At 31.4% G+C, this 25991-nt stretch overlaps 1 protein-coding gene across 1 annotated transcript; it reads left to right on the top strand.

Annotated features, from left to right (window-relative positions):
* On the top strand, window positions 1-25136 carry LOC118197689 (uncharacterized). The gene is made up of 6 exons (XM_035369225.2): window positions 1-230; window positions 4756-4959; window positions 6159-6378; window positions 11659-11902; window positions 15837-15960; window positions 24927-25136. The coding sequence occupies exons 1-6, from the start codon at window positions 117-119 to the stop codon at window positions 25119-25121; spliced, it is 1101 nt and encodes a 366-aa protein (XP_035225116.2). The 5' UTR covers window positions 1-116; the 3' UTR covers window positions 25122-25136.
* Window positions 25137-25991: the final 855 nt, after the last annotated feature.

Below are 25991 nucleotides of genomic sequence, written 5' to 3'. Positions count from 1 at the left end.
AGTACGTCTTCTTTGGGAACCTTTCCATCGGCTGAATTAAACTGCACTTCGGGAATGAGGAGCTTTGTCTAGAAGCTGGATTTTAATTAAAAATAACTTTTTAGTAATTCCTAAGTATGTTAGCAAATGTGCTTTATATTTTGCCCATGTTATTGGGCAGGACATACGATGCTCGGTATGACAGAGTCGGAATAGATATTTTCCCCCAATCGGAATTGGATAAAGCTAGAGTAAGTTGATATTTTTGACCGAAATCTTATTTATAACATATTAATTATGTCTACTTAAAACATTGTTTAGCACAAATGGACATCATATTCATGTATTGTCAATTACATACTGCATAAAAATTTCAGTTTTTTGTAATTAAATATATACGCAGATTTATATGATAATTGAAAATATATCTTGGAATGAAAGTGCTAACTTTAGAAAGATTTTAATATTTACAACTATTTCACTTCAAGAATAAATAATTAAATGTATAAAAATGCATGGCATTTTTAAAAGAGAGAGATTTAAATCCTAATGACTGATGTTTAATTTTCTTTCTAAATGGTATGACTTAAGTTAATTTTCTTTCTGAATGTTATGACATATTATATTTTAAGAAAAATGAGTCCGAGACACAGGAAATTTTACAAATTAATTGAAATTTAAGAAAACTACACTATTCCATCATTCTTGAAGTTTATTTAACTATTTTCACATTAATACTGTGCCTTACTATTGAATGTTGACTACAAAAGTTAAAGCTCTTTTTTTTTTTTTTTCGGAAAAGAAGGACGATGCTTTTGAGTGAATACCTTATTGAGTTATAGGTTCGAGTTCACAGCTTGGAGAGGGATATAACAGTGGGGAAGTGGAAGGTTTCCTACATTAAAGTGGGATATATCTTTAAGAGTCTACATAGAATATATTTTCAAAAGGAATTGTCTGATATTTCCGCAACATATAAAGAAAACCTTGTGCAGTTATAAACAATTTAGGAGAAAAATGTTATTATTAAAATCATGAAATAAAGATTACATTTTTGATTGAAATATGGTAATTTCATAATTAAAAATGTGTAATAGCAAATTAAATATTGTTTCATAATACATAAAAAATTAAATGTATTGAAGTGATTCATAAACTCATCCTATGCAATTTCTTTTATAACTAAATTAATTATGAAAGAACATGTTTTACTCCCATCCAATCTAATTGTTTAAATATTATGGATTAAAATAAGTGATTTAGTAATATGTTTCGCAAGGCAATTAGGTTAAGATGAAATCTATTAAAAAATGTTGTACTTTGGATAAGTTTTCTTGAAAAATGTGAGTGACAAGAGCTAGTGGCATGGTGTCAGTTGAAGTAAACTATTTATTTTAGTGTTTTCAGTTATAATATGCAATGCTTTGTATCAGAAAATTCTTTCAAATTTAATTACTCCTAAAACAGTTTAACCAAAGCAAATTGTGATTCGTGGCTGCATTCGTTTTTTCCTTTTAAGTTTCTTTTCCACGATCAGCTGAAAAATCCTTAACATTAAGATAAGTGCTATGCAATGTTTACAGCTATTGTTTTCCTCCTGTGTTTCTTATCTCCATATAGCCTAGGTGCCGATTTTATTAAAAGCGTGCCTTATCCCTATATTTTAAGATTTAATTACTATATTTCAGAATTCTGCTCTATGACTTTAATATAATAACCCTATCTGAATTCAAAAGTTATTTTCTTGGCCGCGTAATTTTGAACTAAATTTTCTTAATTTACCATATACTGTGTGAACAGGAAATTTCTTTTTACTTTACGAAAGTATAATCATATTCTTTATACTATGACATTTATTCCCATAATAGTTTTGCTTTAAATTTCACTACACCTGATTTTACAACGCAAATATTTAATTAATAAAATATATTTAATACAATTATTGAATTCAAGTACTGAATTTCATACTAAATTTCTTACTCTGGATCAATGCAATAGTTATAACCTGATTATATGTAACAGAAAATAAGTTTTAGAACATGTTATCTAAAAGTGCAGAACCGAAGAGCGAAAACTTTATCTTTGTATATATATGTTATACATAAGTAGGTGTGGTGTATTTAATTATGGCAAAGCACACTAGGGCTATCTGCCTAAGAGGAGGGATGCCTTTCGTGGAGGACTTTCTAAGGGAAACTGGCTCGTATACACGTTACACATGGGGAAAACCACGAAAACGCCCTTGCAGCCAGCCCGTTCGCGGGATTCGAACCTCGGACCGAACTACCAATGTTCAGCGACTTTACCGCTCGGCCGCTGGTGGGCTTATACATAAGTATATATATGTTTATACATAACAGTAAGTATAAAAATTTGCTTAATTTTTATGGAATCTAATTATCCTAAAAATAAGTTTCTGGTTCCATAAAATAGCTAGGTGACTTAGCGTCCCGTCCTAAACTTTTAGTTAAGTAACGCCAACTCGGGAGAAGGTTGTTTATAATAAGCCTTTTCATTATCTTTAACCTAGCAATTCACACAGCTCGGGTAATAAAATAATGCTGTTTGTGGGAATAAAAGAGTACAGGAGTTAAAGTAAAACTTAAGTATATTTAAAGCATGAGATTTACAGGACAAAGTCCACTTATGAGATTTAGCTCAGGCACTCGAATCACGGAAGCAAACAAGGATGCAGCTAATTTAATTAACTAAATTCATAAGATTGAAGAACATGCTATCAAGACGGTCAGAATTTGCTGCCAAAAGTATTATCTCAAATACAGAAACTCTTGTCCTATATAAATTAATTAACCCGCACATTTGTGATAGCTGACAAAAGTAGAAATGTTAGCACAGGCAAAATAACAAGTTAATAAAAATGAAACTCCATACATTTAGTTATAATAAATTTATTATGTGGTTTTTATTCATCTTCACTGCTCGATTCTTAATTGGTTGATTCGTTGGAGTGAAATTTATGAACTAATTTTTGACCTACGTTTATATTTTCCACACGTACGTATGAGCGATGAAAATGCAATATTTCGCGGAAGTTATTTCAAAATTCAATATTGAACTTTTTTTATTTCAAGTCCATTTCCCCTCACATATCTTAATTTAGCTAACTAATCACTGCAAAATTTCAACTTTTACACCATCTGATATATCAAAAATTAGTCTCCTAAATGAATGCTGTTTTAAATTTATAACATTGTAGAGATATTAGGTATTATGGAAGCAGGAAGCAGACAAGATGAAAAATTAGCAACGCCTTTACCTGGAATCGAACCGTGGACCTCTCAATTACCCGCTGAGCGTGCAGACCACTACACCTCGAAGACTCGCTAAGAAGACGGAGATATACCTTATATACTCTACCCTTTTAAAGGGAGACTGGGGGTTTTTAGGCGACACAATTGTGAAATCCTGGGAGAGGAGAATCATCATCCAACACCCTTTTACTTCGGGCGTCACTGTAGAGACATTAGGTAATTTTTGGAAGCAGGAAAGATGAAAAAAAAATATGCATCGCCTTCGCCGGGAATCGACACACTCTCAATTACGCACTGAGTGTGCAGACCACTACAACACGAAGACTCGCTAAGAAGGCGGGAGAAATACCTTCTAACATATTTAGTAAATTTTGGAGATTTTTAGTCCAAAGGGATTTCAGTCCCGAAGGACTATTGCTTTCGTTTTGGCATTTTGCATCGGACTCATAAACGTCGGTTCACTTTTCAAACTGTTGCCACAAAATGTTGGAGTCCTGCATTATATTTGAAGAAATTAAATAATGAAAAATCTGCATAAATGATTGTCTATTTCTCGCATTGTGATAAAACAATGGTACATAGAGCCATCGAATTTTGAATGACGAAATCCTACTGCGAATATGGGCATCTGAAATCCCAAATTTGGAATTTGTTTTATTATAGATTTTATATTTTGTAAAACTTTAACGAATTTTTGATTTACAAACTCAATGCTTTAAAAGCGAGAAATGGCAACGTTATATAGAAAAAAAATACTTTTATCTCCAGCTCGCGAGACTGTGTATATCGGAAATTCTAAAGATATGCTTAATTTAACATTATTTTGCGATATTGCTCTTGAACTGAATTTTATGGTTTAAGTGCAAAGAACATGATATTTAATAAATAAAGGTAACACTCAAAACGTTAAAAAAACGCCCCTTTGGACGTAATTTAAAATCTGAAAAATTTCAGATTTTTTTTTTAAATTGTCTAATTTGTTTTCAGCCATATGATTACTAACAATAATGCATTTTTTAATCAAAAGGTTTAATAATTCATTAATAGCTGCCTGTGATTTTAAAGCTTGATGAAATAGGATTTCTAAATCAAACAGAAATTTAGATGCACTGAAACAGATCAGAAAACATCAGGGGGAGAATGATATCATGCAAACTTCGTTGTTACGCCTTTAGAAGGGATATTATTGTGTTTAAAGGCAGTAATTTGTTTTCTTAATTTATGTTCCGCATTTTGTTGACTAAAAATAAAATTTTTGGGGGATTATTTCTTGAAAATTTTACTAATATTCAATTCAGTTGGATGCCTTAATATTATACTTTCAATTACGTATCATATTATCAGGAATATTATCATTGCTAATTAAATTTATTAAGAATATTATGATTGCTAACTAAATTTATTAAGAATACTATGACTGCTAATAGAATTATCCTTTACTTTTCAGTGAATTTATCTGAAACCATGTTAATTAGGTTTTTATAATAAATCTCTTTTTCTTAAGACACTTCACGAACCAGAAAGTGTGTCCAGGTATGAAACTACGGATTCATCTGAAGAAGTTCGAAATCTTCTGGAGGTGTCTGCAGACGTAGCTTTAAAACTAAAGGCGGGGAAAATAGACTTCAAAGGTACAGGATCTTATCTGAAGGACACATCCAAACTTGGAAGAGTCATTGAAATTCTGACTAGATTAAAGTTTAAAACCGTAAGTTTATATTTGACTCTTTTCCTTAATATATTAGCTTAATTTTTAATAATTCATTTATGTAATTAACATGGGAGAGGAAGTATTATATAACGCAAAACATTTTTAAACTTTAAATAATCCAATCAATTCAAATTTTCCAGATTTTTTAATGAAATATTAGTGTTATAAAGATGCGTTTTAGATCATTATAACTTTTTACACAATGAATTGTGACTTTGTGTTTCGTAAAATAATTTTTCTAACATAATTTTTACTTCTGCAATAGAAATAGAAATTACTGTGAATTCAGAAAGATGCAATGAAGAAAGCAAAGGTGTTGCCCTTTTAATTTAAAAATGTTTTTTAATTCATCTTAACATACTGCACACCTATCTTGTATCTTATGCAATAATATGGCTAAACTATGTAGAAAAGGGATGACACTGAAGCAAATGGGCGTTTCATAAGGATCGAATTTCAGTAAACTGCACTTAATGCTTTTCTTTACATTTATTATTTTCGTTTCGTATTTCGCAGTGTAGTTTTCACAAATGCTTTATCCTGTTACTTAAAATGCTCAATGCAATTGTATTAAATCCTATATAATTCAAATGGACATACTATTTAGTTTGAATAGGGAGTTTGAGTTTTGAAATTTTGTTCAAAGAGAAAAATATTTATTAAAAACCAATATTAGAATAAATGATGTAAGCGGATTTCTAAACATATTAATTTGAATTTCATGTGAATCATTTTGGTTTACTAGTAGTTTGTATGTCATTCGCCATTTATAATACACTGAAAATTTTCAGGTATTTATAAAATAATCTAAACTCATGCCTTAAAAGAAGTTAATACGGTATGATGAGAATTATAATTTTTTCCTTATTTAGAGTTGAGAGAATAGCTCAGTGTGTACGAATGCTTTCAATCAACTTAGGGAAATTTGTGTGAGAGTAAGCTGCATTAAGTTATTTGTTTACATCGCAAATGTTCTTAAGCAATGCGATACAGTTTTAAAATGTAAAGAAATAGCTATTATAAATATGTTTCCTACGGGATGGCCCAACGAATATTTTTAGTTATTTTAATGTCCAGTAATTAGCCATAGGAACTCACAAATGTTTGCAAAAGTTTAACTTTGTGTGCGGTTTTGAGTCTGAGTGTCTTATTTCAGATTATTGATTGTATGTTGATAGTGTGAAACTTATTCTTAGGTAACGGTGGCTCTTCCTCCTGAAGTGCAGCCTTTCCCCAGCTGGGCGACAAGAAATAGAAATGATCTTGGTACGCATTTTGTTAGAAGTGTCACTTACGGCGGGGAGCTACTGGCTTCTATTCGCTTTAAAGCCAATAAAGATGAAGATTTTAATTCCATTAGTGCTGTAATTAACAACAATTTTAATGGTGGAGATGCGACTAGTCTTGTGGCAGAAGGTATGTTTTCTTTAAGCTGATGGGTAAAATTAAGACCTAATTACATGGTTTAATTACAAATTTGTGAAAAGCTGAAATTTAGATTTCAATTTTAGTTTTCTATGCAAAAATTAAATAAATTTCAGGTTCTGTTTCAGATTTCATTATTCTATTCCTCTTTGAACTAGATTTAAAGGGTATTTTGACCATCAAACATTCACGCGAACTGCAATTTTCAGAACAGATAATTAACCTACAATCGATACTTAATTAGTACGGTATTTAGTAACAAAATGTCTAACATAGTTGCCTATTTACAGTGACTAGTTGTTTTCATTCCTATTCGTATTACGAAACATCTAGCGAAGGAAAGGATTTGGGAAAAAGAAAGTAGTACTAAAGATTGTTCTGCCGTGAAAGAGCGACCAGTCATCATGATAAGCATGGAAAAAATCTTGAAACTTCTCATGATGTATAGATGTTGTACTCATGTTTTAACAAAACTTGATCAAACGCATTAGTTTGATAGATTTTCTGACTAATTTTCACATCTGGTACTCTGATCTGAGAGAGCTGAGTCATGACCTGAGAGTAACTTGCAGATTTCTCTAGATTGAGCAGCGGCTACTTTTCAAAACTTTCTGTAGAATGTTTTCTTTACCCTGATTGGAAGACATCAAGTATCTTGAAAGATAACAATAGGCAGTATGTGAAAAAAGTTTCTCAATCTTAATGTGTGCATTACATCTTAATCTACATTTTAAGACTTGGAGAAAAAGTATTATACAAATGATTATTCAAGTTATTAAATGTAATAGTTTTCATTTCACATTCTCAATAATATTGGTGTAAACATTGCATGTTTTTGCAGCATGACGATATTCGTAAAAACGTATTAAATCAAATAAAAGTGCTATATTTTATAATATATGTTGCTAAAATTTTTGAAACCATATCTAATATTATAGAGAAGTAAAAATTATGAGCAAAACCCCTCGATTTAATTATTTTAATAGAAATGTTAAAGAGAAATTATTATAAATATGGTAAATAAGTGTTATATTTCAAACAAGGTTTAAAAATAAAACCAACATATTATTAAAGAATAAGAATCTTATGGGGAAAAAAACAAGAGAAAATAATAAATCTATCGTTAATGTCTTTGCTTCTAAAATTTCCGTATCTACTCTCATTAATTTCCCGCCTTTACTTAACTTTTCGCATTCAAAGTCTCAGCAGAGAAAAATATGGCGCTTTTAGAGTTAAAAGAATGGACCAACTCCACCGAGCAACAAGTGCGTCATTTTTTTAACCTTAAAAATACGAATTGCTTAAATGAAATGGAACTGCATCAGTGTGAAATGTTTTTGCATTTTACGCTGAACGAAACACAGTATAATATGAATAATTGGAGCATGCAACTTAGATTATAAAGTAACAACAAAAGTCTAAATAAGTCTTATACAGTTTATATTTTTTAAACAAAAATATTTTATCCAATTTGCTGTCAAATACTTCACATACCATTTAATAATGATCATTAAGTATATACTGATAGTGTTTCGAACTTGATCTTTGTTTTACGACTATAGCTTTATCAGAGGTCTGCTAGGAAATTTGCGGTGTGAATTTGTGCGTATTCCGGTATTTAGAAAAAAAGCAATTTTTAGCAGTTTCGTATTAAGACAATTATTGTCTCATTTCTTCCAGGCCAGAGTAAGAAGCTGCTTCCCCCCCCAAAAAAAACCCGTCATGTTTGTTAGTGTTAGAATATGCTGAAAACTTTTATTGTTAGCGGTGATGTGGTTGCACTGCGAAACTGCTAAGAAATTAGCTAAAGCGAAACCGTCAGAACGACCATCTACGTTAAACGACCTCTGGAAGTGATTAGTATGTTTCATAACATATTTAAAAATAACGATATTTATAAATAGCGATACATACCAATAGCCATGTTCGCTAAAGTTACTGTCTTTACAAAGTTTAAAAAGCCTTTAAACTTTTGTAGAAACAGTAACTTTATTATTTAAAGTAGACGGATCTAGATCGCTTTAAAAGGCATAGAGAATCTCAGTGACAAAAACGTAAATTTTAATTAATCATCAATCCTACATACTAGATTTTTTAAGTCTACGAACTGAAAGTATACAATGCGAATTCATATAACGTAAAAATCTGCTTTTTAAGGGAATTTTGAAAATTTAGATGGCTTGAATTTTAATATGTCAAAGTAATTTCATATAGAAAGTAAAATAATTTTTATTTTTTATTTATATATGATTAAAGAACAAACAAATTAAAGTATTGATTAATTACTTAAGTTACTCTTACATAGATTAAGTTTTTATTTCTAGCTTAAAACTCGTCTCTAAACATAAAAGGAAAGAAAGAGATAGAATTTATTCTGTTTCATTGTTTCACTGTTTTCTATTAGCTTAATAGGAATAATAACTCTTCGAAACAAATTTGGAAATTTGAATAAATTCCAATCATCAGGTCGTATTAAAAAATCCATATTTCTCAGAAATATCATATAATCAGTTTCAAAACATTTCCCTTTAGTTTATGTTTGCAGTAGTAATAAAAATCTCCAAATATAATCTACCAGATTCCAATGACATTTTCCTAATCAGTTAATGCTCAAAATTACTTTAGAAATTAAATAACTGTAATTAAATAAAATTATTCTTGTGAAACAACTATATAAAAGATAGCTAACTGTACATAAAGGGTGATTAAATCTTCCATTATTAATTTCGCTCTTTATTTATTAAGCTCAATTATTATGGTTCCACTTCAATGTTTAAATCATAATTTTGTTACTAGTTAAATATTTCTAGCACAACCTATATCATTAAATTTCTAATTTGGGACTTTTATAATCCTATTCATTTAAATATGAACTAAAGTTCAGCTAAATTCTTTTTAAATGAAGCCACATACAGCAGCGTTCTAAAACTCGATTACTCAGGATTTCATATAACTCGATGATCACTCTTTCAAATTGTTAAATGATTTCTCTTAGTCAAGTAGAACATTATCTTTGAAATAATGTACTGGTTTATTAATAGCTTGGCTATAATAATGTCTAACACTGCCTACACTGTGCAAACAGTACAAGTAAGTTTTAATAACCGTAAATTTGTAATTTATAGTACATATTTATGAAAGTCCGCATGTTTTGCTACTTTATTCTAAGATTTATTAGAGTATTCTAATTTTTCAGTTATGGCATTTAAATCTTTCCGTTTGTGACAACTATTTATTGAAACCCTTATAACGAATTTGGTGATAGGTTTTGTTACTTTCGCAGAAATTCTTATCTTTTCCTCCTCTCAGTAACAAAGTGGTTGAAGAAAGTCAAATAGCAATTGTCGATTAGCATTCAGAATCCTTCCGTTGTTAGCCGTTAGCAGGCTTGCTCAGAGGATTATCTTATTGTAAGATAAAATTTCATTACGTTCTTGTGATTTATCTCAATTTGTATCTAGTTATCTGGCTCAATTTATATCTAGGATTACAGTATTGTATTGTGTTGTCTGTGCAAGTGAAAATGTCGAACAGAAAGGAAGAAAAATTAACATGGTGCTGGAAGTGAAACTGAATGTCTTGAGAACTGAACAAGGAGGAATACATTAACCTTTTCACGTGGGATATAGAGACTAATGCTTTATTTATCGAAGCCATTTAGTCGATTATTCAATCAGCAAAGACCAGAAAATCAAATCAACAGGGTCTACCATTTTCTGCCACTACTGTACCGGTTTAAGCAGAAAATTTTAAATCTTTATAGTAAATTATTTCTTTTAGCCTCATTTAGTGTAGTAAATGCATAAGACACATGTGTCTCAGCTTCAAGGAAAAATTAAGTAAAATTGCCAAGAATTTAGATGTTGGATGAAACATTATGAGTTGTGAATAGCTCATCCGTTCTTTCATAAAACTCGACATTTTTGGTAACTCGTCACTCATCAGTTCACATTAGATTTCCGAATTATATGTATATGTGTTAAGAAATTTATCACTGTTTGGTATATAATAAAGTTACTTGAGTTTTATGACAACTAAAATTTTGTAATGTTTTGCTCCTTATTCTATTGCTCATACATTTATCTTACAGTTTAACAGTAAACATTAAGGTATAAGATGAAAATAATGATATTTTGCTTCTTTGAACTTAATACTGTGCTGCTGGTCTAATACCTAATTTGATATACACCAGCATCAAAGAAATGGTTAAATTTCTGCCTAACATTTGATGTTTTCAAACAGGAATGTCAGATAAATCTCATGTGGTATAAAGCAAGCTATTTTGTTTCAGTTAACTATAAAGTAAATAATACAAGTTAGAAAAAACTGTCATATTAATTATAATGGAAAAATTATTAACAATTTTCTTCATATTTACCTTCAGTTTACCTAAAAGTTAATCTTGATATGCCAGCTTATAAATTAAGTACACATTATTATTTGTTAAGTTCAGATTCGAGTTTATAGTTCAACCAAATGTTACTGTACTGTAAGAAAATTGCGTTCAGTAGAGATCGGACATTCGAATCCTTTGAAAGATGAAATCTTTGCGTTGTTTTTCATTTTTTGAATCTTTTGAATCCTAACCTAGAAATCGGTAAGTTTTTTAACTCAAAACGTTCGAAAGATTAGTTTTTTAAATATTCACTGAGAGATTTTATTAGAAAAACGCGATTACTACAATTGTAGTAGTGCCTAATCGCCCTTTTCATCTAATTGTATACTACGAATGCGCTTTTGAGCTTTCAAATAAGTCATTTTATGATATTTCTTAATTATTTGGAGCATAATTAGTATTCAGTGTTTCATGTTTAACCTATTTGAATTCTTAAAAGAATTCCTCCGATACAAGCATAATTTTATTTAAGAAATAATCTGGTATATTGTGAAACATTATGAACTGTTATTTATATATTGCTTTTAAAATACGCTAAGAAAATCAACTTCAAGATCAAGAGTTTTAATTACATACTTCATTTATAGAACTTCATTTTTAACGTCCTTACAAATATAAATTATCTTTAAAATCTAGTATATTCTTAACCTTTTTTTAAAATTAAATATCGATTTTATAATTTCTTTGAATTAAGAACTAGATAATAGAAGATATTCTTATTCTAACGCATTCGACGAATTTGAGACTTGAAAGATTCAAAAACTTTTATGTGCTCGGATGCGAGAAGATTTAGGAAGATTTAGGATTCGTCCCATCTTTAATTTTAAGCAATCGATAAGAGATTTACTATCTACATTTTCTTTTCTTTTACATAGGGAAGTTGGAGAATGTGCAGAGCAGCTTGAAAGATAGAGCGAGCATGGAAATCTCCTACTACGCCACCGTACCTCTGAAAGGTGTACCAAACACAATCGATGGCTTAAGAAGCTTGGTGAGGGATTTTGATAAGCACGTGAAGGAAGTAAACGACGGCTGGGGCGTTCCTATTAGGGTGGAACTCATGGAACTAACAGCGCTCGGGGGTGCTAACAGTTCCCAATTTAAATTTTTAAAAGACAGGTAAAAGAAGGTCAAACTTATGCAATTAGTATGATTGAAGTTTTTTTAATCGATATAAATTTTCTATAAATATATATTCTTGTATAGAAATTAACAAATTGGGCCTGAACATAATTAGATTTCTTAACTTGCTAAACGTAAACTGATTAGCTAACACTAATCCAGGTTCGACGTTGATAAAAACACTGTGTGTCTTAAGCTTTTGATCAATAGGTACGTAAAACATGAAAAACTCATATATTTACGTTCGAAATATATTCTTTTAATATTTCCTTTAGATTTTTGCAATATTTACAATAATTAGATTATTACAATCTTCGTACTTTGCATAAATTGATAACGCAAGTGTTTAATATCGCACGATATTAAACACTTTAGGAAGATATTAGACATTAATTAAAAGCATTCAAATGATGCTTCAGTTTACCGCATATTCTTGTAAATAAACATAAATTGTGTAAAGGTTCTTTTTGACATATTTATGATAAGAGTTATTTAATACATTTAAGTTGTTAGTCGTGAAATTATCAATAATCTGTATATAGCTAAGACATGAATTCAGATGGAAGATTGACACTTACAAGAGATATCTCCTGGTGCCCGTGGATATAGGTGAAACCGTCATGAAAATGCAAGAGCTCCATAAATTACTACGTTTAAACACCGTTCTATTCCACCACAGCTCTAAGCACTTCGGGGATAATAAGTTACTCGAAGCTGTGGATTTTTTATTTACAGGTTCCTAATTCCAAGAAAGAGTTCATAGTGTCAGTAGCAAGGCACCTGCAGCACTTGAACGAATATACTCGACGAAACATTGTCCTTTCTCATTGCTGTCGACAGGATTTCATCACTACACACAAAATAACAGTCAGTGCATCAGCTGATAATCAATCAGAGAGGAAAAAAAGAAACCACGTCAATCAGTTGATCATTTCATCTACAACAAATTTCATTTTTCTTCTTCTTCCTATTTTTCCCTCTTTATTATTTCCTCTTCATCAATATATTTTGATCGTCTATATGAATTCCTCTTTTCTCAATCTCATCTCTTGTTTTACTCTGAACAGCCTCAAAGTTTTAATTTTCTCCTTCGTTTGCTCTTCTTCATGACCAAAATATACTCACCACCAGTTCACTGCTAATCATTTCTCATTTTATCATTTTTATTCCCATCATACAAATGTTTTCTGTATCTTCATTCTAAGTTTTCTAAAACCCATTTTTGTAACTTCATTATTTATTCACTTCTTAATTATTAATCAAAATATACTGGTTCAAGATTTCATCTGTCAAACTTTTCAGGACCATTTAAAGGGAAAAAACTATAAAAGAATGAAGAGGCTCAGTTTGTTTCTCTTGACAGGATATTTAATTTTTGCTATGCCTCAACGCGTGGAGAAGGAGGCACAGACACAAAAGGAAATGACTTTTAAAGGAAACAATCTGTCTATCATTCCACTATCGAATCCAGGGATTTTTTTAAATATTAAAATAGACCCGAGCACAGAGGTAAATTTGATTTTAAAGCTTCCATTTTGCATCCAAAGTATTTTTTTCCTGTTTTATCCAGCTTTTTTAAATTGAGATCCGATGGCTATTCTCACTGCATTCGAAATGGAAGAAATATTTTTCCTCATTCATCGTCTACTCATTTGTGTCAAGTTCTCAACGAGTTTTGAAACGATTTGACGCATTAGACCCCGGAAAGTAAGCTATTTCCTGACATTTATTATGAGAAAGATTGTTCTATTATTTCTCAAAGCCTTTTGTCATGAATCTCTAAAATAAACATTTTTCACGGTTCAATCGAACATAAAATTTATCCGTCTTTCCTTTCTATTCGGAAACAGAACAATTTTACCATTGGAATGATTTGACCATCCCCTAAGATCAAACTTTTACATAATGATGTCACAAACCTGACATAGAAAGAGACCGAAAACAAATGCTTGCGATTTTATTAAGAAATAAATGAAAACAAACATATTCCTGTAAGGCAATTCAAGGTCATTCCGGTTCCCCCCCCCCCAATTCCTTTCCTCATAATCGTGGTAACATTTGGTCCGGAAAGAAATCGAGTTCACTTATTTGGTAAAATTCCTTATTCCTTTGTGCGGTACTCACGACACATGTTACGATGGTAAATAAGAGGAAGCTCTCACTGTAGATGCATTTAAAGGTATACATCTTGTCAGAACAAAAAGGTGAACTTTGCTTAGCATATCGAAAGTATTTAGAACCGACCAAGCAAACAGCTGCCAAAAAAGTGGGTTTAATGGTACACTGGGAACACATAGAATGTATGATAAATCTTTCTTGTTCAACTTATACGTATTTACTGCCTGCGTATACGTATTTACATATACGTATTTAATGTCGCGTTTCCTGAAGGTTCTTGCAATGACCTTGGTTCATAGCTACGACTCTGAGACAAATTAGTAATCAGAATAAAGTATCAAGTCCCTAAGACCGAAGACCAACGAATGCTTGAGATGCAAAGAAGAAACTGTCATATTTTAATTTGAAATAAAGAAGCTTGTGCCTCAAGAATTTGTCCCTTCAGGTTAGAGAGCAACTGTGCAGTTTTTATGTGGTTCAGCAGTGATTTCTATAGCAAAAAGTTTCGTATACAAAGATTGCACTAAGTTACATTGACCTGAAGAAGTAATAAATGCGTGGATAAAACTCTTAATGTTGTTCTCCTACTGCCAGATTTGTAACCTTTTAACATTCTTAACATTAGATTTTTATTTCTAACATTGAAATTCATAAAGATGAATCACTAATTTGACTTCATAAACAGCATTCAGTCGGAATTGCTGAAATCGCTAAAAGTATTAAACGCATTTCACTTAAGATATTTTGTGCAAGAATTTCGATCCAGTGTAAGCGCTGCATCAGTAAATATATAGTTTACACACAAGCGCTTCATCATCTTCATAAATACAAAATCTATTAAAGGAAATGGAGATCAGACTTAAAATATTGGCTGGTTTTAACAAGTTTGAGTTATTTTGTATACAATTTAATAGAAAAGATTTAAAGGTAATGATATTTTTTTTAGTAATCTTGCAATGTTTTTATTTATGGACTTATATATATATAGCTCATAATCTACTAAGAAACACTCTTCTCATGATTTCAGCTGTAGGTTTAATACGACGCCTTCACATGTTAATTAAATATCATTATAAAATCTTAAATTAAAAAATTACATAGATAAAAATATATTGAAATTCCGTGAGCAATTTTCCACATAGTATGAGGCGCCTTCATTTGTCCTGAAATGAAGAAGCATTCAAAGGTACCGTGTGCATTTCGAACCACTCTACGTCAAACATTTAGAGTACCATTCAAATATGAGGCAAAAGCAAAATCTAAACTCTTAATGGAACTTGTTAAAGGCTAGAACTAATTATATATAACAGGTAATAGAAATATTTTTAAATTCCATATTGAATTTAATTATATATTTGTAAATAATTACATATATTATAATTTAATATTATACTTGATCAAAAAATCACTAAAGACTTATTAAGTAAAGAGTGCATTAAGATGGGCATGATTATGCCACAAATCTGACAACATTTAAATAAATTAAGAATACGATAGTTAACCTTTCAACCGAGCTTTATTAGAAAATAATAATTTTTATGAAATAAAACAATATTATATAAAAGCACTTTTTTTAAATATGATACATATTGCCATAACGTTTTATTAAAAAGCGTTAAATCAAAATATTTTCATTTCATTACACAGTGATAGACCTTAATTTTTTTTTTAATACTTTCAAGGAAATGAAATCTCTAAATCCCTACATATATTAAATGGCAAACATAAAATCAAAAAATTATAATTTGATTTTTATTGCCCAATTTTGCCATTACCAGGTTTTATTAAGTCAGACTTATAATTTCTTCCATAGGGCTTTGGAGTCTGAACTGTCAGACGTAGAACACGAATTTGATGACTTGAGAAAAGCAAACAGCATGATTACAGAATGGTACAGATCGCTTCCGACATCTTTAACAAAAGATCAGGAAGACTCGGTAAAATTTCAACATACACCACTTTATATAGTAGAAATGTTTTCTATTTATATTCTAAAATGCACTATTGACTGATGCTGATGATCATTATTAGTTCTTAAGAAGTGCGTAAATGAATGTAAATAATGCATGTGTTACAACACTCAATCTGCTAAAATTAAGTTCTTAAAATAAATAATGACCGCATAAAGTACGAATCATGTATTTCAAATTCTTTTATTTAAATACAAAATCTGTAGTGAAAGTCCATGCGCTCACATACTGTAAATTTAAAATAATTTTAACTTTTATTTTTAAATTAAAAATTTCAGTGAAATTTATAATTTCGAACCGCTAGATCATCTTATTAAATTCTTATTTATTTAGCAGTGCTTAAATTTTTTTTATTTATTTGCCAATGAAATGAATGAAACTTCTCTCTCTATATATATACAAGGCTACCCAAAAGTTCGTTAACATTTGAAAATTCAATAATTCACGAAATAATGTAGGTAGAAAGGTAAAAATTGACACACATACTTGAAATAACATAGAGGTTTATTGAAAGAAGAAATGCAAGAAAAAGACCAACATATGGCGCTGTGCAGGAAAATGTCAGTGACGCCGTATGAGAATCGTATAAAAATAAGCTGTAGCGAGAGAAGAAATCTACATCTTCTTCACTTTGTCCCTTTCCTACCCTCGCCTCCGGGTGTTGGTCACGGTGTCATGTTAAGTTATCACATTAATTGTGATCGGGCCCTTTTTCTTCTAGGAAATGCGTGGTTCTGCTATTCAAACGGTCAGTGTGACCGGTGTGAGGTATGCCGATATGTTACAGAATTGCATCATCCTTAGTCTGCCTGATAAATATCTGTTGGAAGGTATGGCTTTTATGCAGGATGGCGCTCCACCCTATATTGCTACATTTTTGAAAGATCTCTTGCACATATCATTTGGTGAAGATGGTGTGCTGAGCCTCCATTTTCGTCAAGCTTGTCTTCTCAGGTTCCCAGATCTCAATCCTTATGGTTATTGATTGTGAGCGTACCTGAAATCGCAAGTCTACTGCGATCGTCCTCCCCGGGGGTCGACGTAGAGAACTCTGCGAAGCTACTGGCTAGGATCTGTACCTAGGCAGTCTCGGCCACGGGGGTATAAAATTTATGAACTTGGCGGTTCCCGATGGTCCATGGGGTAGGTTTATACTTGCTCTTCATGGGCCGGGAGGTGTAAGTCCCTTCCACCAGGGTATTGGTAGCCAAATAGCAAACTGGGCCATTGAGCGTCTGGTCCCTGCTGTCCTTGGTATTCCATGTAAAAGCTCAAGGAGAGGGGCATCCCGTGTAGTGCTGGCAGGTAGCCCAATAAAACGGCCGGTCATCCACCCTAAGTTGTCATCGCCCACCCCACCGTGGTCTCAGCCCGGCCGAGACGGTGGTCTTGACTTGGTCGTGTTTAGCGGTGGGCTCGATGTTCGTTGAGCGTTCATCAGAGGGTATTTTAAAAGTGTTGGTGTCTCGGGGATGTGGGACCCTGGGCCCAGCAAGCGAGTTCTAACCACCCATAAGGTGGCTTCTGATTGATTTTCAGTCCCTGTAGTGCCATTAAGTTAGCGGAGCAGGTACAAATTTAGTTAGTTACCGCGATCGTCGACCTCATTAAGGATGCTAAAAGGCAACATCCGACGGCAGTTTCTCAACCATACCTACAGAGCTGTTCAGTGCTGTTTACAACATTGGCCCTAGACTACAGATATTGTTAATGAATGACGGCCGACATGTTGAATATATGTTAGAAAGAACATAATCTTTGTTAAAAATCAATTGTTACTCTGATTATTGCATTTTTATCATATGAAGGGCCATCTGTTGGCCGTTTTAAGCACATTTTTTTTTGCTCTGAATAAAACCCCATGACATTTCAAGCATGTGTGTCGGTTTTTACCTGTATACCTACATAATTCAGTAAAGTATTGAATTTTCCAACGTTAACGGACTTTAGGGTTATCCTATATATATATACAAAAACACACTTATTTGTAATTTAATGAATGAAATTAATGAAATTTAAATTAATTAATGAAATTTGATGGCGATGTAGATGTTGCATGGTGAAGCTTTCCCTGATCATGTTGGTTGAAGAAAAGTGATGAAATACTTTGAGTCGGACGAAAAAGATGCTAAAGAAATAGATCGATGTTGAAGCTTTTCCAGAAGTTCTTTATTGAAGCTAAATTCTTTGATAAACGCTCTGAAGCACTACAGACACACATTTTTAAAATATTCACATGTCTGTGTTCTTATTAAACATTAATGAGAATACAGACTATGGAACTGAGAGTAGATTAGGAGCAACGAAGTTACAATTTATTGTTAGTTACAATTTAAATTGTGCTTTATTTCTGCTGGTTAGTTTTAGTTTGCAGGTTTATAATCATTATTGAATAAAAGACTTTAGTTTCACTTTTACTGTTATTAGAATAAATGCGTCATTAATATTATATAAGAGTCATGTAACAAGGATTAATTTTGAAATGACGAAGATAAAAAAGATTTATTATAAACATATTATTATTCATCGAATAGAAAGGGGAAATAACCAAAATCAGAAAGCAGACACAAGGAATTATAACCGGTATCATAAATCAGGATAATATATGGTCGTATAATGCGGAATATATTGAAAATGCGATATGAAAAGGTAAAGAAGTTATATTGCTACACGTTGCAGTAAATGTAATCTTATCTATAACATTTCCAATATAAACATCAGGATTTCATTACGCTTCAATATTTTGCTTGACAGAAAGCGGCGTAAAGAATTGGAAAGGTGAGATAGGAACAACAAATACGGAGCTACTGGTTTTCATATAGTGAGACGACACTAAGAAAATAACAGAAGTAGAGCAGAAAAAAAGAAAAGGAAAAATAAAGATGAAGCAAATTGTTTAATTTCCATGCAGCCATTACATGTATTAGATAGTATGTCTATCCCGTTATATCAAAGAGACATTGTATATAGCCAGCAACGGAGAAGATGAGTTTATAAAGTATATCACATGGAATACTTCCTACACCTCTTATACTGCTTTCTTTTAAGCCATTCAGTGTACAGAAATTATTCCAAAAGATCATGAATTTTAGATAAAACCGTGACATTAATTCTTTGGTGAATTACAGGAAGAACGAAATCATGACACAAGTTATGCGTCCTGAAATATTCTTAAACAATAATCACCCACTCATGGCGGCCTGAGGTGGCACATCTACTTGCAACATTCTGAAAAGAAACCTGAGCAAGTAGGCTGTTCTGAATGCATGCTTTGACGCAATATGGCGTGTAAATTGCGAATGAATGATTTTCGAAATAAATAAAAAAATAAATAAAAGGTTGTAGGATGAAGTCCCCTGTGATTCCAGGCGTGCTGTCGAGTAATGTCTGAAACAAGTAACAGAGATTGATTTAATAACAATAAAAGCAGTTCTCATTTAGCTATTTCGTAACTGGCACTGCAGTCTTTTATGTAATACAGTTTTACGAGTTTATAGTTTTAATTCTGTGCAAGTCTTTTCTTGCGTTTCCATGAAACGCATAAAGGTATAAAAAATGGGAAGATCGTTGCTCCCATTTGAAAGACCTTTTTATCTTTCGACTACAGTGCTATGAGAATATCCATGAATGCCATGCCAGTATTCTGTCGTGGGTATTATCTCTGTCCCATGTAAAGACCGATATTTATTATTTTTCGCTCAACGCACACTGTTCCGATACTTGTGGATGTTTTCTGATATGAAGAATATTGAGCCGTAGTGAAATCCTGATGTTTCTAATAGAGCGTTACGATAATCTGCTACATGAATTGTATTCATGATGAACGCTTTATCACTGATTTCGTACATTAGAAATCTAGCTATTCACATGCATAAGAAGAACCGAAGTTTTGCATTTCTTATCATTTAAAAGTTTTAAAGACACGAAATCAATTTAAAGGTTGGAAATTCCAAAACAATCCCTGTGAATAATTAAAAAAATATTTGACAATTCTTTGCTGGAAAAATGCGACCAATTTAATGATACAGGAAGGTATGAATTGATAAATTTGGAATAATAAAGGAGATTTGTTTGAGGATGATTAAATATACGAATATGACGGAGAAATGTTAAACTAAAGCATGAAGAAACAACAGATACTTAACTGTTATAAGAAGTAAGCTTGTAAAGTCATTCGGTATATTTTTGGAAGCAGGCAAGCTGAAAAATAGCAACCGACTTCTCCGGGAATCTAACCGCGGACCCCTGGAATACCGGCCCAGCGTGCAGAACCACTGCACCACGAAGGCACGCTAGGAAAGTGGGAGATATACCTTATAAGTTTTTCAAAAGTAGAAGAACGGGGTATCAGAATTTAAGTGCTGAGTAAGGCAATTAATTTTGAAGAAGGAATTGACGAAAGTTTGGTTTAATTTGGTTTATTTAATTATGGGAAAGCACGCAAAGGCTACATGCTTTGGGTAAATACTGTCTTTATGGAGAACATTTTAAAGGAAAGATGCTCGTATCCACGTTTAGACATGCGGGAAACCACGAAAACCCCCATACAACCAACCTGTTTGCCTGGAGTCCTACCCAGGTCGAGCTACCAGTGTTCAACGACTTTACTGCTATGTCGCTGGTGGCAGATAACAGGGCGCATCAAAAAAATTCTGCCATGTTAGGACACATTTTGCGTCCTATAGAGTTTTGAGTTTAGAGACATGACATCAAAATTAACTTCCAGAATGAAAAAAAGAACAGCATTTTTTCTAAAAGAATTCTTACCTGTTCAAAATAAAGTGAACAAGCCTAACAAGTTTCTTGATATAATATTCCAAGTATTCCTTTAGCACAGATAATTGTTAAGAAACTTCAGTATTACTCGAGCTCACTTTCTGTCTAGTTAAGGTATAAGATAAATTACAACTAATAGCCTTCTTAATTGGTTGCCCTTTAATATCTATTGCTCAAGACCTTGAGTGTTCGGTGGTTAAGCTTTTAATTCTGCATTATGAATGTTTAGTCATTGATTACAGTGAGGCATCGGTCGGTTTAAAATGCAGTCTCTTGAACTTCACTGAAATATTGCATTACTTTATCTTCGTTGGAAAGTGAATCAACTGAACTAAAATAGAAATGCTTATACTAATCAGAAACATTTGAGTTTGAATTTCAGAATTCATGTGTTATGTAAAAGTTAGCGGTTACTGTCGCTTGTAAGTGGAACACTATGGCCGAATTTTTAAAACTTTTTCAGAAACTTTGTAATTTAAGACGATTAACTAAAGATGAATGTAATTTAACCATGATTCAAATTTTTTGGAGTCTCTTGAATAGACCGCATGTGCTTGCGACTATGGAAAAAAATATCTTAAAAATAATTACAAAGACACATGGACATATAAATATACGATATCTAGTTATTTTAATTGGATTAGAAAATTAGAAAAGCTTATCTTCTCAAATATTAGTCACCTGAGTTATTAAGCAGCTACACACACATTATTTCAGTTTTAATGCCGTTTATATGAAGTTCTTTTCAATAGAATCAGACATGCATATAACAGTTTCATATCTCGGCAACTTTAAATGAATATTACTTTTAAATCCCTGCTTTATTTCATTTTTGCTTCGAAGAAAAAAATGAGCATAAATGATTGACGTTGAATTTGTACAAAATTAGAAATATTGCTAACAAAATAACTTGTTGCTCAAAACGAGTTTATTAATTGTCCGACACCCGTTGAACTCAACTTGCTACGCTATCGCTCTTTAAAGGTTTCCCCCTCTTTGTGGCTTGGAGGAGAATGAAAAAGCAGGTTACCTAGCGAAACAAGATGCTAGACCCCCTATAAAAGACAAAAAAGTTTTCTATATTATTCCTTAAATTTTAAATGATTTCAGATTTTAGGAATAAATATTTTTTTCTACTAAAGAATCAAGCTATTGGAATGGCATGGGAGTGTCTCCTTGATCCAAAATTTTGTACTTCAAGTCTCCCTCGAAAATCGACTGTTGTTTTCGATAGGGCATGACTATATTACTGCCAGTTTGTTTCATTTTTACAATCAGAAGCTCTCCTGCTTGCTTTTCAAAAATTGGCTCAAAATACCAGTCGACGGGTGACACATGAAAACATTTATATCGTCGCGACGGGCAGAATATTAAGTACCTTATAAGTTTTCTGACAGTAATCGATATTTCATAACTTGGAAATTTGAAAACATATGCTGAGAAAGGGACTCCATTTTTCGTTTTAAGATCTGCCGGTCAAATATTAAATGCTATGCATTTCGCGGAAAATATATGTTAACAAAACGTATACGCTTATTGCTGTGCGTAACATGACTAAATAATTTGAATGAAGATATTTAGTTGTTATTTTTGTTCCTGGCAGCACTTGGCTTTAATTACGTCATTAACTACTGCTCTACCCTAGTGTATCAATTAGTTCTGAGATTATTTTCGGGTTGCTGGCTGATAAGACCGAAAACGATCACTGACAAGAGTTTGTAAACTAATTATTATCAGGAAATGAATTTGTCATCTAGAGTTGAATCTCTCTTTTCCTAAACCATTTTAAGTACAAAAATTTATAAAGAACTATCGTATGTCTCCAAGCATGATGTTGTGCTGTAAATAACTAACATGCTCAGCCACCACTTGGAAGATTCGTGGTTTGAATCTTTGAAAGGATACAGTGGCTCTTTAGATGGGGTAGTATATAAGGTATTTTCTCCCTCCTTTCAGTATACCTTCGTAGTGTAATTGGAAGTATACTGGACGCTTAATCGAGAGGTCAAACTTTCGAGTCCCGGTGGAGGGCTCATTCTTTGCTAGTGAGTTAATACAATTCATATGCTGATCTCCACGATTTTAGTTTTGGTCACATATGACCAAACATATTATAATAGCTAAAATATGTTTTTACTTTTTAATATTGTATGGTTTGAAAAGGGTTTTTATATATTTGGTATTATATGTTTTAATATATAAAATGCGAAAAATTAATTTGGAAAGAAAAGCAGTGTCTCTAAATGTAAAGAAAATTATTCCTTCTAATTTGGTTTAATATTAAATTTAATTCATATTTATTTTTATCTGATTAAAAACTACGGAAAACTGAAATTGCCGGAAAAATTCTGAAAAGCTGCAAAAACTCAGCAAGTTTTTTAGAAATTTCTAAAAACTCTTGTTTCTTTCTCATTGCGAAGAAGAAAAACATCCAAATTCTGAGATGATTAGTTTAAGAATTAAATAAGAATATATGAGAAATACTGAAGACTAAATGAAAAAACAGTATCTAAATTGAATTCTGAAAGACAAATATCTTTCGCGCAGCGTATTGTAATCTCAACGGAAGTTTGAATATTTTAAGAAAATCTGGCTAATATATGAATGTTTAAAATTAATTTCAAGATCTGACCCAAAAAGGTAAATCAAGATAAATAAAATCACGTATAAAGGAAAGGGGGACTAACATATATTAGCTTGATATGTTGAATAATATTTCATAGGAAAATAATTATATGTCATAATATGTCATAATATTATATAAACTAATTAGGTTTTTTAACATTAAAGAGTAACTGATAAAGGTCTCAAGATCTCAATATATATTTTAAATGTCAGGGTATATTAATCAGTTAGCATCTCATAAAGGAATTTTTAGATTAATATTGTAGGCTTGGGCTACTGTGGTACTATCTATACATATGTAAAAAAGAATGCGTATCTGTTTGTTCGCGATTAATTCAGTCACTACTGTTAGATGTACCAAACTTTTCACAATTCTTTTCTGGGTCCCGAAAAAGGTCGACGTTCACTGTTTTCAATAAAATAAAATAAAATAGATGAATTCAGGGGTATTAATTAGAAACTCTGAAAACGCTGATTTTCGCCTCTTTTTTCCGAATGGCAACAGTTTCGCACGAATTTGTAAGTTTTACAAAAACTGCATGTACAAAAAATAATGCTTGTTTGTTCGCGTTATTGATTTCTGATCAATTATGATCAATTTTGTGCTACATTTAATTGACTAAAATTGTATCAGGTGAAATATTGGGTGGAACTTGAGCTTTTACGAGCATTTGATTAGAAAGACGAAAATCATTGAAAACTGCGTGCCATTGTTGCTGATATAATGAGAGAAAATTAGTTTCTTTCTCTATCAAAATTTTTATGTGCGTTCTATATCGCATCAGACTGAAAAATGTATGACTATGAATCGTAATTTTTGCTTCGTTATTAGAGAAGGATTGCGCATCGTTCTCTGTGTTGTTAGATACATTGGTCTCAATCTAATTTAACTGGCATCGGGTTCTTCTACTAGTTAATAAATAATTTCAAGTCCATTACTAATCAAAATTTTTTAATAACGGCAATAATTAAGTTTAGTACTTAGTTGCAAATGTAAACAATTTTATAGCTTATCGCATCTAAAAACTTATTCAGTAAGAAGAAACGGGTATATAAATTTAAAAAGTTTTTTTAAAGGAAGTTGCAGAAAATTACTATTCCAAGAAAATAAACAATGCTAAAACTTTATAATTACGCTGCCCTTTTTCGTCAAGTCATCTGCCAGAGAGTAATGCAATCTTTCGCACTAGTTCTCCTCATTCTTAATCTTGCAATGATAAATGTTTCGATTTGCATTGTTACGAAAGTTAAAAATGCAATTCATATTAGGAAATAAGTTTTACATTTTTATGTAAACATAATTCATTTTCTTCATACTAAATTTGAGAATATTTCAGCCTTAACTGTCATATGTATTTAAACGTTTATTTAAGTTTAAGATACAAGTTAAATTAAACAAATTTTACTTGCAATTGATATGAAATTTAAAATTAAGAAGTCTTTTTATCTCAAATTTCTTTTCAGTTTACAAACAAAAAGTGTTTTAAAATAATGATGTAAATCATTTTAAAACTCTTTCTTATTCTTGTTAGATAAATAAATTATACGATAGAATTCAGAATATTCTGAGGCCTTACTACGACAGCATAGGAAAGCTGAACATTGAAGAAGGCCCTGAAAAACAAGTAAAAGCTGCCAGAGAAGCGTATAAGGAGGGAAGATTGGCCTCTTTGCCAGGCAAATTTACGAAGGAATTTATGAGAATGAAGAAGAAAATTGTAAGTTAGATTTTTCTTATATCTTTTTTCCGTATTTCAGATTTGCTTTTGCAGCATGTGCATTTTGGAGATCATTAAGAGATAACGAGCTTTTATACTTCCCATTGCTTTTTAGGTGGTCGTGGGTGAGTGCATATTTTGGAGATCAAATTAACTTTCCAGCTAAAATAGAGATATTAAGTTATAAACTGTAATGAATGTAAGTGCAATTTTTATTTTCATCTGAAAAAAGTAAAAGAATATTAAATTGCAGCAAATGGTAAGTTAAACATATTAAAAATAATAATGATGAAAGACTAATAAAGAAAGTATTTATTATTTCATCGTAAAATTATGTATGTATAGTTGACTGCAAAATCATCAAATACTTATTATTATAATTCTAAAAATATTGTGACAGTTATTATTATTTCATTACGTAAAATTTACTTTGTATTCTAAATAACATAAATATTGTCCCTTCCAAGTTTTTGCAACAGTTGAAATTATTGAATTCGGATTTTCCTTTTAAATATTCAATGCAAAATATGTAGAAACATTTCAGTTATTAGACTGGCAAATAATGTTTACGAATCTAAGAGTTAAAATATTTTATTTGGTAAAATTTTCCGATTCCTATAAAAGAGAACTTTGCTACAAAACGATGTCAGTAAATAAAATTTTTATTCAAGAATAAGAGGAGAGAAAAAAGTTAAGTAGACAATAAATTAGAAAAGAAAAGCTTATTAGTAAAGTTTCTATAGTTTTATAAGTAAGAAAAGGGGAAAAGTATTGCGCAGGATTAAAAAAAAATTAGGATTTTTAAGCTCATAACTAAACACTGATAATTTAATATTAGTTAAAATTTAAATTGTACTACATTTATAAAGACGTCACTGC

The sequence above is a fragment of the Stegodyphus dumicola genome, chromosome 5 (assembly GCF_044657685.1).
Source record: "Stegodyphus dumicola isolate Sdum_Otavi_A_Nest chromosome 5, ASM4465768v1".
In the NCBI taxonomy this organism is placed as follows: domain Eukaryota; kingdom Metazoa; phylum Arthropoda; class Arachnida; order Araneae; family Eresidae; genus Stegodyphus; species Stegodyphus dumicola.
The sequence above is the reverse complement of the archived record's forward strand: the minus strand, read 5'-3'. Positions and strand labels throughout refer to the sequence as shown.